Source organism: Magnolia sinica, chromosome 7 (genome assembly GCF_029962835.1).
Source record: "Magnolia sinica isolate HGM2019 chromosome 7, MsV1, whole genome shotgun sequence".
Taxonomy (NCBI): domain Eukaryota; kingdom Viridiplantae; phylum Streptophyta; class Magnoliopsida; order Magnoliales; family Magnoliaceae; genus Magnolia; species Magnolia sinica.
The window spans coordinates 92,596,760-92,613,301 of NC_080579.1; the positions used below are offsets into that span (position 1 = coordinate 92,596,760).

Sequence of the window (16,542 nt, forward strand, 5' to 3'; positions counted from 1 at the left end):
TAGTGGGGTAGTACCCAAATGGCGTCCCCTAACACCTCAGTCCTTACTATGTATTCGAGGAAAACCTATCAAAAAAAGTCAAATTATGTGTACATACGTGTCTAAAAATTAATCGGATTGGTCTGATAAGAGGCTTCATGTGAAACACGTATGTCAGTTTTACACATGTGAAATGCGAGTGCACTCGAGCGAGTACACTTTTAGCATATCCTCCTTTAACTATTACTCGCACGGCCGCGCCTCTGCGGATCTCTGCTGCACTTCTGGTACGGTTTCATTCAAAAGTAAAAACCCTTCCTTTTAAGTTAAAAGGCGCGCGTCGAATCGACTCTCTCTCTCCTCTTTTTAGCTCGAGATACGTAGAATGGGCTGCAGCAGCGACAGCAGCAGCCACAGCGGCGAACTCATCAGTAGAGTCTCCACTCCAACAACCACAACAACAGCTACAACGTCCTGCCGCTGCTGTTGCCAGGAATCTCACTTAAATGAAGGCATTCATATGCTGCCGCTCGCTGCTCTCTGCAGCGTCATCTACAATCACAGCAATAGCTGCAGCAGTACTCAAACCTCTGTCACTCTCTCAAATACCCTAACAACTCCTATTCCTCTCTCTCTCTCTCGAATCTTCTCCTTCTCGTTTCATCTTCTCTCGATCGTCTGATCCCGACCGTCCGCTGACTCTTCTAGCGGCTGCTAAGGCCGATGACGACATTGCCGGCACCTACCCCCAGGTCGCCGCCGAGGTACCCGGATCTGTACGGGAAGCACCGGAAGCAGGCGGAGCTGCAGGTGTTGAACCGCGAGATCGGATTCCTGGAGGTGAGTCCATCGATCCGTCTGTCTTTCTTGGATTTCTTCTGTTTCGTTTCTTACTGTTCTGTAGTTGTGATTTCTGTTCTGGTGATGAATTTGGGAAAATGCTTTGTTTTTCTTATCTATAGGGAGTTCGGTATCGGGTTTTCTAAGAATCAAAACAGATTCAAATAGAGAATTATCCCCAATTAGCTTAATCCTGTTAAGATATGCCACATTGATGTAGTGTACTACCCTCATAGTTTGTAGCCGTCCGTCTATCTGATTTCTTTTCTTTCTTTGCTGTTTTTTCTGGTTCTGTTTCCTGTTCTGGTAGTGGGTTTGGGAGAAGGCTCTGCTTTTCAATCTATTGGGAGTTCAGGATGAGGGTTTTCTAAGAAGCAGAACAGATTAACATAGAGAATTATCCCAATTAACTAAGATTTGCCCTATCAATGAAGTGTATGGCTCTCCATTGGACGGTTTTCGTAGTTTGTACAAGTGGGGCCCATGATTTAGTGATCCAGACCATTGATCAGCTGTGCCTACTGTGGATGGACCAGATTGCCAGGTTGCATGACCCTTGGCAATAGTCTTGAGCCCCTTGTTCTCTATTGAATGCATTTCTCTTCTCAATTGTCTCTATGCTGTTGTGGGAATTTTCCTGGTATGGTCCATCCATGGTGAGGTACGACTAGTCAATGGTCTAGATCTGTGAATCATGGGTCCCACTTGTATAAACTGAAAAGCCAAGTCTACTGTACATAGCCCCTGTTTGAGGATCATATGCTTCATGTTGCGTTAGGTTTTGTAGTGGAAATCTTCTGGACACTAGGGTTTCCAGTAGTGAAATTCGCTGGAAGAGAGATGTGACTGCTACTCGCAGAGGTATTTTGAATCCAAGTTCCCCACAAGTGTCAATTCGGCCATTCATCACCTGGTCCCCACTGTTTGTGGCCTGAAAATTGGTTGGTTGGGCCATCAGGTGGGTGGCACTTGTTTGAAGAGATGCGATTTTCTAAAAGAATTTGACCAATGGTTCACATCAATTGACCAGCTGTTCGCATTTAAATGCATGTGTGGCCCACCCATTGGCTGGAACCACCTGATTTCTGGGCCACTGTACATATGTGTTGAGGTAGACATGATGAAAATCCTGGTTCTGGCACGCATGTTGCATGTTGGCACTCACAAGTAGCCTCAGCAGGGCTCTTGCTGGAAGCCTGGAATGTTGGACTGATTCAATCTCAGCTGCTGAAAGTGATTCTTTACTGGAATGTACAAGGAGTTAAGGACTGCTTCCCCCAGGTGATGGAAGCAATTCAGGTAACATGTGAAAGTATGGCACATGAGTGAGAGATGAGGATGACTGTCATCATGTAGAAGCCAGAGTAAACATGCCGTGCTCGAGGGAGCTTTACTAAGTCCACATGCATGTGCAACAAAGCTCATGTACACCGCTATGCATGTGCTAGCATGGCAGATAGGTTCAAGATCCAATCCATCCATCAGAATCGCACGGCAATATTGATGCCCTAGACCAAGAATTAGGTTGATCTACTGGTCAGATGGGCCACAGTTTGCAAAACAAATTTACAGCTCAGAAAAACTTGGCTGAAGCTTTCTAACCCATCCACCTGTTTCCAATATTGGTGCCCAGATACTGAGTGGACCAAATTTGTTTTGGGGGAAAACATGTAGAAGGTCGGACCAACCTGAAGGATGGATTGGATCTCGCACCTATGTGCCTTGCTGGCACATGTGTGGGGTCTACATGAGCTGAATTGCACACACGTGTGCTTAGCAAAGCTTCTCTCCCAGAAATCAGGTGAGAGACGCACATGTATGAGAAAAACAGAAGGTCAGATTACAGCTCAGAAAAACTTGGCTGAAGCTTTCTAACCCATCCACCTGTTTCCAATATTGGTGCCCAGATACTTAGTGGACCAGATTTGTTTTGGAGGAAAACATGTAGAAGGTTGGACCAACCTGGATGGATTGGATCTCGCACCTATGTGCCTTGCCGGCATGTGTGGTGCGTACATGGGATGAATTGCATACACGTGTGCTTAGCAAAGCTCCTCTCCCAGAAATTAGGCTTGTCCACTTATCAGGTGAGACACACATGTACCAGAAAAACAGAAGGTTAGAACAAACCCCCCGAAAAAAACAAAAAAAAAAAATGATCTATGGTCTATATTCAGCTCATAATTGTGGCCTACCTGATGAGTGGAACCTCTTGATTGTCAGGCAATAGGGTACATACATGGTGCCCACAATCTTATGAGATGTCTGCAATCCTTACACGTGGCATGTTGGCATGTGTGCTGTGAATTGCCTCTTGTGCTTCTCCTGGTGAGAGTTGCTTCAGTATTCTCCTTATAAAGATAGAAGGCATCTGCAAATTCAGTTAAATATAAGCCCTTTTGGTGATTTGTGTTATCAATTTCAGCACCACATTACCTACTCGAGCATGTAGAGAGCTAACATATTAAAATAGTGAATTTCACTCATTTCTATCTTTTCTTCCTTTTGGAAAGTAGGAACTTAAACATGGTTTCAATGCATGCAGGAGGAGTTGCAATCACTTGAAGGCCTTCAACCTGCTTCTAGATGCTGTAAAGAGTATGCTTGATAATTTACTGCTTTATTTATACAGTACCCAGTTTCCCATATCTATGTAAAAGAATTTTCCATCCCTGTTAAGCAACTATGTGTTCTCCTAACTATGGCATTATTTGAAAATTCAAGTAATTAAAATTCGTTTATCCATGAGGTTTGACACCCCCATGCACAGCACACATGCCAACCTGGCAGGTGTGTGAGACATCTGAGTTGTGAATATGTATGCCCCACTTCGAAGAACAGCTGGTGCAGAAATCAGGCCAGTCCATTCATCCAGCTGATTGACTAGTTTTTGTAAATTGCCCATTGTGACCACCTGTTGAGTGGACAAGTCTGATTTTTGCGGCAGGTTAGCTTAATGGTGGGACCTGTGCTATCCTCCTGCAGATGTTACATGCATCTAGCAGGTTGGCATGTGTACTGCGTGTGAGGCTAGCAAACCACTTTATCTGTCTTATGGAAATGATGGAACATGATTCTTTTGGCAGGGTCGATGATTTCGTTGTAACAAACCCAGATCCGTTGATACCTCTGTATGATTCTTTGACATCAACCTTTACTTTTGCAATCTTGTAACATTTTCAAATCTTTATGGTTTTCTCTGTTGAGCAGAAATCAGAAGTTCCACAGATCGTTTCGTATCTGCAAGTGGCTCCGGTACTTTCCTATTAACTTCCAAGCCTTCTTTTACTCGTCTTGCTTTTTGATACCTTTGGAAAGCAAACATTTCTGTTATAGTGCCCATGGTTCCTTTAATGTGTGGATAAAAAACTTCTTGCATATTTCTTGTATCATCATGAAGGAAATGAAATTTCTACTACTATAATGGTAAAATCTTTTCTAATTTGCATTGAAATATTTGTAATAATTTTGTTGAATGTATCTATGGCAATGTTTAATGTCGTTCTGTTATGCCACATACCATTCACACTGATACCCTTATGTATCGCCCTGTATTGGACTGTTTTGGGCAGATAAACCCGTATCGTTCATGGATGATACTGGTAGGTATCATGTGACAAGTACCAGTTTCGGACAATATTTTATACCTTGATCTAGAAGTTTCATCTTTCCATTTGCAATCTAGTTAATTCCAATGATCTTACCTCTATGCTTTCAATGTGGAATTAAAAATCCAACTGCTGTCTTGATGCGACATTCTTTTTTTTTTTTTTTTTGTTCTCTTTCATTCACTTGATTAACAGAAAAATATAACTTGATTCGTAGATCTAGTGATGGTATTCCTTACACAGTTGTTGGTGTTGGTCGAAGTATTGACCATTGAGCTGTAAGCTGTTCATAAAAAACCATGCAAAATATCAGATTTAGTTTCTTTGAACGATATAAGATCCTTTGGAATATCATGCGCATGTAGGATGTAAATATTTGAATGTATGTCTTATCATTGCTACTAACAAAGTCACATATGTTGAAAGGGTGATGATGCACAGCAACATGTTTTTTTATTTATTTTAAATTAATTAATGTATTAATTTTTATCTGAGCCAAATCTGGTCCTCTGACCTATTCGCAGTTGTGGACACTCATCAAATCCAGTCCTCACATATGTTGGGACCCTGGTTGCACAAAGTCAACAAAATGATCCATCGTGTACATGCTGGCCCACACTGAAGAGGTAACAGCCTCACCTTTGTTGCGCATGCCCTCTGCAATTACCTGTCGTGTGAAAGCCAACTGGGATCCATTTGATCAACCACTTAGTGATGTGGCTTGCACCATTTGATATGTTGGGCAAGCACAATAACTCACCTGGTGACCACCCCTTTTATTATTCTTTTTTTTTTTCTTTCTTTCTTCTGCCTCATCTCGGGCTATCATGCCTTGTATTCTGGCAATGGACTTTCTCTTTGAGGACCATGCCCACAATGACAGTGCTTCCCTTCTATCCCTCTCCCCTACATCTTTAACTACCTAATGTTCAGATGTCCAATGTGACAAGTGCCTTTCTCGTCTCTTCAAAAACAATTTCAGTTTTGCTTAAGGGGCCATTCGGTTTGGGGTGATACTTTGGTATTTGTTTTTTCAACCAAAAGAGCGGTTAATCTGATCGTTAAAAAACAAACACCTAGAAATAAATATTGCAGTATTCAAAAAACAAGTGCAAATGGAAAAACAGCTCTTGAGAAATATATATATATATATATGGGAAAAGGTACTATGCGCTCGACCTCACGATAAGCTCCTGTGTGGTCAAGCTGTGTGGGCCCCACCGTGATGCGTATCGACCATCAACACCGTGCATTTGATGGGTCCCCTTTAAATTATGGGATATCCCAAAAATCAGCCGTATACGGAACTCAGGTGGGCCATACCATCTAAAATCATGTGAAGACACTGTTAAAACATATAAAAGCACTTGGTGGGGCCCACCTGAAATTTGCATGCGTCTGAAACTTGATCTGAACCCTCATCCAAGTGGGACACACATAATGGATGGTCTGGATTTGCAAACCACATCTTGGTGGGCCCAAAAAATGGTTATGAATGTTTTAATGGTGCACGGCCCCTCTCCACTTCTGTATGTGGTGTGGCCTACACAAGTCACGGATTGACTTGATTTTTGAGACCTAGGCCCACGATGGAATGGTGCATCTGACTGATGGGGTAGATGTTCGAAATGCATCACGGTGGGGGCCCACACAGCTCGACCTCATGGGACAGACTCGTGAGGTCGAGCGCATAGTACCTTTTCCCTATATATATATATATATATATATATATATAGCTCGACCTCATGGGACAGACTCGTGAGGTCGAGCGCATAGTACCTTTTCCCTATATATATATATATATATATATATATATATATATATATATATATATATATATATATATATATATATATATATATATATATATTGCAGTTTATGATGGGATGAATATTGCAGTATTTACCCTTTTGCCCTATGGCCCCTGGGATTGGTTGATATCCTTTTATGTCCTCCTATTGGTGTCTGCAACTGGGGGCCAGCCTATAAAAAAATGGAGGGTCCAATCATTTTTCAAGTGGGTCCCATGTCTTCCACCAATGGAAATGCAAGAAATATATTGCTCCCATACTAGCAATGTTGTTTCAATTTTTTTAAGCTCAAGGTAACTGCCGCCGTTAGCCTGACAATCATGCTATTAATCTCAACTACCTTTGCTGGGCAGGATGAAATCATGCTTCAACCTCTCATGGCTATGCTGCTTCAGTGGATGCACTTTCCATCTCAAATGGCCAGCCTGCACGTGCGATCCAGCAAGATACTGCAAGTGCTGCTGCCGTCTTCCCGATTGCCGCAGTCTTCCCCATTGCTGCCGCTGCCGCTGCCGTTGCCGCTGCCACTGCCGCCCCTGCTGCTGCAGCTGCAGCTGCTTGGAGAAGTGTTGGACGTCATGTTGCATCCTTCCAAGGCTATCTTGTCCTGACTGCTCTTGCAGCTGCGAATGGTCTTGCCCGAAATGTACGAAGGTATGCTGTTGCCCAAAATGTACAAAGGTATGCTGTTGCCCAAAATGTACTCGTAACTGCTGTATCCCATGTTGTCTATGTTTCTAGATATGTGGTGATGTTCCTCTAGGTTTCTTGTTCTTTTTCATATGCCATGTTTATTATATTGAACTGTGAATTCATGCACATGTGATTGCTGAGTTCTGCAGTTCCATAAATGTGGGTCCCATGGTTTATCCGGATTGTTGATTGGTAGACCTGTTGTGGATGTGGATTGCCCCGAAAATATCTCCTGATAGGAAGATCCTAACCCTTCTATTGGATGCCTACAAATAAATAGTTATGCAAATGGCAATGGTCCACATTTAACGTTAAAAAAGCTCACCTTTTTTGATACATACACGGGGCTCAAACCCGATGTAAAAAAGACCATTAGATTGAACGGTTATGATCTTCCAACATGTAATTTCAGGCATGGACATACGAAGTGGGTGCCACTGGAACTGTCCAGATTGCTGAATCATGGGCCCCCCAAACAGTAATGGGAGTCTCAACAAACTGTAAGTCTTCTTAGGCCTCTGTAAAAGCAGTGTGCCCAAATCATTCATTATGCTAGTTTGGAACATGAGCTTTTGGGAATAAAACTGCATAAATGACAATTGATTAGGTTTTTCTGGCCATTGTTAGCAAATATTGTATGGCAAAGGAAAAAAAAAAGGCACGGAAAATTCCATTTTTGTTAGGTTTGATCCTCAAAGGGAACCATCATGGTACTTCCAGCCTCCATTGTTAACAGAATCCAATTATGTGACTGTGGCAAGCCAGGATGCCTTTCTGATCCATTACTCTTTGGTATTCTATTGAGTAGCACCTCCCTCTTTTTGGCTGGTTTTTTTTAATCATTTTTTATCAGCTTCTCAACCTCTGTGTATCACTTGCATGAAGCAGTTTTAGGATGTAATCCTCGACTCCAGTGGCACGGCACCTATAAATAGGGCTGCTAGTGAGTTCGGGTGGGGTTCTGGTGTAACCATATCTGACCTGCCTAGGGGTTAGGGTTAGGGTCTTTTCTGGTCCGGGTTTAGGTACCATATTCAACATACCGGACCTGAATATGGTGGGGTTAGGGTATCCGTTGGGTACCCGTAAGGTCTTAGGAAACACATGGAGAGATGTGCCATTAGTAAGTATTGATCATATTAATGTAATATTAATATTAAATACTAATTGGGTATCTTTTGATATCTATTAAATGGAGACAAATAATACACTGGTTAGAAGTGGGTGGGTTCAAGTTAAAGGCTCTAAAAGGGAAGGAAAAGGCCCAAAAGGATGTGGGTGGAGGTAAGTAAGAAAAGATTTAATGTACTATGCTTTAACTGAGGATATGGTCCTTGATAGAATGACATGGAGGAATAGCATTGGTGTATCCGACCCAATTAGTCATGATAAGGCTTAGATGATGATGATGATGATGATGAACATGCGTTTAGATGAGAAAAAAACTTTAATACTCACAGTGGAGTGTGATGGATGATACTCAGGCACTTAATCACTACTTAGAAATTGTACATGTGGCATGCAAGTAATTGAAAGTAAACTGTCCAAGTTATGGGTCCTAGTTTAGATAAATCATGAACCAAAATTTATGCTTATTTGATTATCTGACTATCAGGTTGGTGGCCATTTGTTGGCTGGTTAAGAATGAAAAATATCCAATGGTCTTATTTCAACAAACAAGTGTCCAATAATCAGAGATTAGGATTGTTAAATCAATCTGGTTTTGGGATTGTGAGACAGCACTGGTAGTTTCAACAAGTTGGTTTAATTTGAGTTAGTGTATGCCATACAATTTCTAAGTGCCTGTGTCTCACTTTCTAGTTGAGTCGGTTTTAAGATCTAGATCTGTGTAAACCTGTCAGTTATCTTGGGTACCTGACAACAATTCCTACTGAGGGAAAGGAAACACAATTGAAGAAAACGGAGTAAGGAGGCTATATTCATCACGGATGTGTATGGATTGTATCTCTACTATATATAATGCGAGTATCATTTGGCCAATTTTACCGCCTAAACTTTTTAGTTTAGACGGAAAATTGGATGTGTTTGGCCCTCAACCAATGGCATTCATGTCATTTCAATTCTTTGATGCGAGGAGCCCATTCCCACATCTGTGTGTAGCACACACCAACAAAGAAATATTAGGGAGCCTGTACAATCGATGCTCTATGGGGCCATTGCAATGACTGTGTTACATCCACTTTGTACTCTGTTGCATGGCTCATGTTAGGAGATTCACCCAAAAATGAGGTAGATTTAGAACTTGAGTGGGCTACAAAATTAGAAAGCGTCAGGATGGATCATTCAACATTGGTTTTGGGCACCTTTCTTCCTCTTTGCGCTGAGCACATACGTGACTGTAGCTGCACTCTATTAGATTTGCATGATTTTATTTTTTTTTTTAATTTGGACTCAGTGGCTCGTTTCTGGATCGAGCGAGTCCTTTCAGATGAGTCAGGTACAACTTAGGTGAAAAGAATAGGAAATTGGGTTTAGCCAACTTTTTAAGTTACATTATGTTTAATGTATATTTAAAATGGGGATTATATTATTTTTAATTTCACTATTTTTAATTACGATTTTTTTTTAAAGTATTAAATTATAGGTGATTGTAATATCAAAAGATTAAAACTTGGTTGATCTCATTTTTGAAAAGGTTAAGAAAACTATTATTAATAAAACATGTTAACCGAATTAAAGAAAATTTTAAAAAATGACATTTCCATTATGTTTTAATCTTCAAATGTCATAAAAATCAACAAAAAATGCTTTGAGCTTTAAATCGATGGATCTATACTCAGTTTGATTCCCTACAAAAAAAAAAGAAAAAAAAAGAAAAGAAGTTTTTTTTCTTCAAAACCCAACTTTTCCTAAATTCTGCTTAGTTCCGGCAATAGGTTGTTGTTTTCTTTGATTTCTTGCTAATGAAGTCGTCCAATGTTGTTGGAATTTTAAATATCAAATGTGGCGAAAAAAGAGATGAGAAACCGGAAGAAAATAATGAGTAGGTTTTGATACCCTCGAAGCTGATAAAGAAAACGAGTCAGGTGAGTCAACTCGGGATGACTCGTCCATTCCAAGTTAGTCTGTGGACTAGCTGGTGAGTCATCCCGTGTAAGCCCTCTGTTTCTCAACTCCAGCGTCGGTGTGACTCATTTATAGAGCTGGGACATCGAGTTGAGCCAGACCGAGTTAGGGCTGACCCAACTCAATCCGATTTTGAAATAGACCTAACTCGAACTCGACCCGACTTGGTACCAAATCCAGCATGCCTGACCTGATCTGAGTCTGAGTCTGGCCTGGACTAATCCAGATCGAGTTCGACCTGGTCACAAGTACCGAGTCAGGTCGGGTGCAGTGGGTATCCATGGGCTGAAATCACACCTCAAAATTTAGGTGCGCTGGTCGGAGGTTGTCACCCCTCCATCAGCTACAAGGCATCTCAGATCTGAAACGTTAAATCTAAGTGTGTGTGTGGTCAAGCCATGTTTTCCCTTCCCTACCATCCACGTGAATTGCACGTGCAATACTCGCTAATATAAAGTATAAACAAAGGTTACAAAGCTCAAGATATACAGAAGAAAAATATCTAAAGTCCAACCGGTTGGACTACAAGTTAGGGTCCACCCAATAGATAACTTAGAACCTTGAACCGATCCAGTGGGTTGATCCCATAACAAGGACAACCTTGTGCAAAAATCTATCGTATGGACTATGTCGGCTCATTGATTGGACCACACATGTATTTTGCTTATTTATCAATAGCTGCACTTCTTCTTTTTTTTTTTTTTTTGCATGGCCTGTCCTATTTGATGGTAGATAGGGCTGAATTCTGCAGAAGGTAATCCTCATGGAGGGGCCAACCCATTGGAAGGGTTGGATCTCATCTGCACTTAAACAGGCTGGAAGTCACCCACAAAGTGGGTGGACTGTATCTTGTGGTCCAACCACTTGGACGGACTTGAGACCACCTTGAATATAAAATTTTGACCAACACATACGCAGTCCAATCACTTTCTGGGAAAATGCTTGGCATGCTAACCAACCTTTTTGTGCATAAAATCCATACCGTTCATTTGTTTCGACAGGGTTCGTTCGGCAGCGTGGATTTGAGTAGGAAGCTTTCAATGGTAGATGTCAGATGTCATTATCCTCACTAGTTTCTTCTGGGGTGTGGTCCACTTGAGCTTTGTATATGCTTCAATTTTGGGCTCATACGGTGAAATTAGCTGGAAAAATGGATGGACAGCATGGATAAGACACATACATCATGGTGGACCCCACAGAGTTTACTTACTCAGTAAGCAAACCGCATCCCTCAGGTGGGACCCACTGTTGCCTTGTCGATCTTAACCGTCCATGTTGCAGGCGTGAGTAGGATGGTTAGGATGAATTGATCAGGTTTTTGGGTTTTGAGCACATCCAATGTGGGACCCACCTTATGATGAACAAACTTTTTTCTATTCTCCACCAGATGCTGTTTGCTGCAAATTCCCTGGTGTAAAATGCATGGTAGAGAGCATCGGTAGTAGGTAGGCGTTTCTCAGCATCAACCATTATTATAGTTATAATTACGATCCACTGCAAACATATCTAGGACTATCTTAATCTACAAATTGACATGGGTGGGCCCACCGTTTTAATGACATCCAATCCATCCATCATGTGTGCGCCCTCCTATTCTAGGTGGATCCCAAAACTGAGGTTGACCCAAATATCAGGTGGCCACACCATGTAATAAAACCCCTAAAATCATGTGTGGTGACCCGCTGATTTTTGGAATGGCCTGATCTTTTTGGATATGCATTCATCCTCGTCTGATGCATATTTTGAATAGATTAGATGACATATATTAGATGACATATAGAAAACACAGTGGGCCCCACATAATCTGAAAGTCCATGTTCCAACTGTTCCATGTGGCGTGCCCTACCTGGGTCTTGTACAAGCCTGACTCTTTTTTTTTTTTTTCAAAGAGAAAACTAGGGGACACAAATGATAGCCGGATTAGATGTTACTAAAACATCATACTAGGTGGCCCCACACATGGATTTATAATTCAAGCTTAAAAGGAGAAACATTTGTATTGGACCTGACCTCGTTATTATTTTAATTACCAAGTCATGGATGTAAGAAATCATCACATGTGACTGCTTGCACATATTAAATTCCGCCAATGGTCCAGATTTCATTGTCGGGTGAATTGAAATTTCTGGTGGTGGGCCCCACTTCAGTATTCAGATGAGACCCATGAATAGTAAACAATTAGCTCGAGTTGAGTTGGTCACATGAACATCATCCTCGAACAAGCATAGGAAACTCACCTGCCTAGAGAAACTCCAAACCATACCCATAGCTGGGAAACGCGACTCAGTTTCCAGCTGGGAACTCGGTGATAAACGATCATCTGCAAATGGAAATTGTTATGTGCACAGCTGAAATATGTAATTGAGAATATTCGCTCACCATACTTCTAAAACGTTATTCAGTTGTTTCCTCATGGGTTGATCACACCCACTTGTAGATGTGTGGCCCATCCAATAGACGGTCCTGCAAAGTGTCAGGCCCACCAATGTAGACAATGGGGCCTACTTCGACCCGTCCGGCCTACTTCGTTTCGACTCATAAGCTATCCACGTTTGGAGTGCGTACTTGTTCTACTAGAATGGCAAATGAAGAGGATATGTGTTTGGATTAATCTCAACCTTCCAAATGATAATCGGATCGACCACGTGGGCCACGTTGATCGGGCATATATGATTTGTGTTTTTCTAATGGAAAATCAGCACATGCGTAACAGCTAGTTGTGAATATAGTAGCTCCCTTCCATTACTCAAACTCATCGGCTGTCCTCCAAAGGAGAAGGAAAGCATGGGAAATTCATCCATCCTCCTCTTCCTTCTCCTCTCTCTCATCTCCACCGTACATTCACATGATCACCACTCCACATACATTGTCCACGTCTCAAAATCTCAAAAACCAGCCATCTTCATGACCCACCATCACTGGTACTCATCCACCCTCATGACCCTCCCTCAATCTCCCCACCCCACCAAAATCCTCTACACCTACGATCACGCCATCCATGGCTTTGCAGCCCGCCTCACCCCATCCCAAGCAGCCGCTCTCCAAGATCTCCCTGGAATCCTCTCCGTCCAATCAGAACGGATCCACCATCTAGACACCACGCACACTCCCAAGTTCCTAGGCCTTGCCGACGTCTCCGGCATCTGGCCCAATTCAGATTACGCCAATGACATCATCATCGGCGTCCTGGACTCCGGGATCTGGCCTGAACGGCGCAGCTTCTCTGATACCGGCCTCTCAGCTGTGCCTGCCAGCTGGAAAGGCTCATGTGAGACTGCCACCAATTTCTCCACCTCCGCCTGCAACAGAAAACTTATTGGAGCGAGAGCCTACTACGCCGGATATGAAGAATATTTACAAAAGAAGATGAACGAGACCCTCGAATCAAGATCGCCGAGGGACACCGAAGGCCATGGGACCCACACAGCATCAACGGCAGCCGGGTCTACTGTAACAAGCGCCGGGTTTTATAATCTCTCCATCGGCGAAGCGAGGGGAATAGCAACCAAGGCGAGGATTGCCGTCTATAAGATCTGTTGGCTGAGCGGTTGCTTCGATTCAGACATACTTGCAGCCATGGACGAATCGATTGCTGATGGGGTCCACATAATTTCTCTCTCCCTCAGCTTCAACATGCCAGCTGGTGACTACGATAACGACTCGATCGCCATTGGATCATTCGGCGCCGTACAGAGAGGCGTCCTCATCTCCGCTTCAGCAGGGAACGATGGGCCCACTCCTGGCAGTGTCATGAACATCGCACCGTGGATTTTCACTGTAGGCGCTTCAACGGTCGATAGAGAATTCCCCGCTAATGTTGTTCTTGGAGACGGTACAACCTACAGTGGAGTGTCGCTTTACTCCGGCGAACCGTTTGATTCCTCTGATCTCTCTCTCGTCGACGGTGGATCCTGCTTGAAGCTCAAATCATCTACGGTCCGTGGGAAGATCGTCGTCTGCAACGACGACAGTGACGGATTAATCATTAGGAAGGGAGATGTAGTCAAACGGGCTGGCGGAGTCGGGATGATCGCCGCAGATAGCTACAACGAAGTGCCGTCTGCAGAACTGCATCTCATCCCTGCTACAAATGTAGGTAAGACCGCAGGCGCCAGCATCCGGAAATACATCCAATCAAAATGGTGGCCGTGGTCTTCACCGACTGCTACCATCGTATTCAAACGAACGGTGATCAGCAATTCACCAGTATCTCCTAAGGTTGCACGGTTCTCCAGCCGTGGGCCCACCAATAAAATTCCGGAGATTCTCAAGCCGGATGTGATAGCGCCCGGCGTCAATATCTTAGCGAGCTGGACCGGGTTCACCAGCCCGACCAATCTCGAAATCGACCCGAGACGGGTTGAATTCAACATTAAATCTGGTACGTCGATGGCCTGTCCACACGTAAGTGGGCTTGGGGCTTTACTCCGAAAGGCCCACCCTCAGTGGAGCCCAGCTGCTATAAAATCCGCCCTCATGACAACTTCATACAACGTGGACAGTTCTGGCGGGAATTTTGAAGATCAAGGCACGAGAAACGAATCCACACCGTTCATTCATGGGGCCGGACATGTGGATCCCAACAAATCTCTCAATCCAGGCCTGATTTATGATATCAACACCGATGATTACGTGGCATTCCTCTGCGCCATTGGATATGGTGTTGATCGGATTGCCGTCTTCATCAAGGATAAAGCCGCCGTTAACTGCTCGGCGAAATCCATGGCTAGTCCGGGAGATCTGAACTACCCATCTTTCTCTGTGGTTTTCAAATCCAACAGAGATGTAGTTCAGCGTCGAAGGGTCGTTACTAACGTTGGTGGGGCAGGATCTGTTTATGTAGCCAACATTACAGGCCCATCAACGGTTCAGATCAACGTTTCGCCGAGTAAGCTTGTGTTTAGTGCACAAAACCAAAGCTTATCGTATGTGATCACGTTTGCTTCGATCGCTGATCCAACGGCCAGCATGGGGTTTGGTTCGATCACGTGGATTGATGGGGCCCATGTTGTCCGAAGTCCTATTGCTATTTGCTGGAGCCCAAGCTCGGTATCTTCTATTTGAATTAGAAGATGCGATTCAAGACGTCCATTTGGTGATTGGATCATCTATCAGAAATGATGTAATGGTCATTTCAATGGTCTGAGATCTGGACCCGACCAGGACCCGGTTCTTTCAGCGGGTCTATCCTAACCGGGTAGGATTATCCATGTGTTCGGTAGGATTTCTGCACCGTTGATCATCTGCTTGATCCAGAATGGCCATTGGATTATCCATGTGTTCTAACCATACTCTAAGTCTATGGTACAACTTGTTGTATGTGATCTCTATGTATACGACAACTCGGGCCTTCAATCTAAATCATGGATTCTAGACTCAACGACTGAGATCGACTCACGACTTTCCCAAGTGGGGTGTGTATTGGCCTGACTCGCGCGAGTTAGGGTGATATCGAACTGGATTGGGTAGTACTGAGTCCCAAATACAACTTGTCCCAGTCTTAAAGACCGGCGGTTCAGCACCGTAGATTGGTGGGCCATGCATGAGATTGATGGGTTAGCAGCATAGATCGGTCATGAACTAAAAGTTGCACTGATCAGACAATCGTAGCACCCTGATCAGGGACACATAGATGGACGGTTTACAAAATATAAATGGGGCCCACAATCAATGGACAAAAGTCATCTGATAGGACAGAATCGACAGATGTTACATGCTAGGTCGCTTGTATCTATACTTATAGTCTGTTCATTAGTTTTGAGTTTTGGGCCAGGTTGGGTCGGCTCATCTGGACCAGCCCATTGATAAGCTATATGGGTGGGTTGGGTTCGGTGGCTTAACACAGGGCTGACCCATTTACTTCATGGGCCATGCTTTTTAAACCAAGCCCGACCAATCTTGGTCCAAACAAACCCCATAAACGGCCGGAGAGATGGACCCATGGGCCAACATGAAGCTTTGCCTCTCCTGCTAGCACAGCAAGTCCCGCTGGCTGATCAGTTCAATATCTGGGCTTAAGCTAACTCCAGATCCAATGGGCCTATCAGCTCTACTGCTGCATGAAGATTGTTAGGCCTGTCTGATGAGGATTGGATTTTACATGCTGCATTAGGTGTAGACATTGTAATTCATCATCATCACTGTTATCCTCGCAGACTTATCTTAGCTTCATCCTATCCTAGATGTTTGGAGTGCTTTTGGTTTTAATTACAATGACCGGGTCCCATTTCTTGCAATCCAGACCATTGTTGGAGAGACCCTATCTCAAAAACTTGTTAGGGTTTATATAACTCATTATATTCTTATTAAGACATGTATATATTTATTTATTAGATTGCAGTGAGATTTTTCCATGTTTTAATATATATATAAATCTGATCATGAATAAGTACATATGTAGACATTAATATCATGTATCACGGTGAAATTTGTTAATGTTCGCCAATTAAATGCATAGTCTATGCATTTCAGACAGTAACAATAAGAATAATGCATGTCGAGGAGCTTTTGCCTAATTTATAAGG

General features: G+C 43.1%; 2 protein-coding genes across 5 annotated transcripts; both read left to right on the plus strand.

Annotated features, from left to right (window-relative positions):
* Window positions 1–303: 303 nt before the first annotated feature.
* LOC131251723 (guanine nucleotide-binding protein subunit gamma 4-like) lies at window positions 304–7,000 on the plus strand. Of its 4 annotated transcripts, XM_058252633.1 has the most exons (6): window positions 315–819; window positions 3,365–3,417; window positions 3,906–3,950; window positions 4,030–4,074; window positions 4,952–5,053; window positions 6,592–7,000. In XM_058252633.1, exons 1-6 carry the CDS (start codon window positions 703–705, stop codon window positions 6,977–6,979), a joined length of 750 nt encoding a protein of 249 aa, XP_058108616.1. In that variant the 5' UTR covers window positions 315–702; the 3' UTR covers window positions 6,980–7,000. The 4 variants fall into 4 exon arrangements, with proteins under 4 accessions (XP_058108619.1, XP_058108618.1, XP_058108617.1 ...); XM_058252635.1 differs by lacking the exon at window positions 4,952–5,053 and having other exon boundaries at window positions 307–819; XM_058252634.1 differs by lacking the exon at window positions 3,906–3,950 and having other exon boundaries at window positions 312–819.
* A 5,633-nt stretch (window positions 7,001–12,633) lies between these two features.
* Window positions 12,634–15,308, plus strand: LOC131251725 (subtilisin-like protease SBT1.4). Its single transcript, XM_058252637.1, has one exon. It carries the CDS (start codon window positions 12,803–12,805, stop codon window positions 15,080–15,082), a length of 2,280 nt encoding a protein of 759 aa, XP_058108620.1. The 5' UTR covers window positions 12,634–12,802; the 3' UTR covers window positions 15,083–15,308.
* Window positions 15,309–16,542: the final 1,234 nt, after the last annotated feature.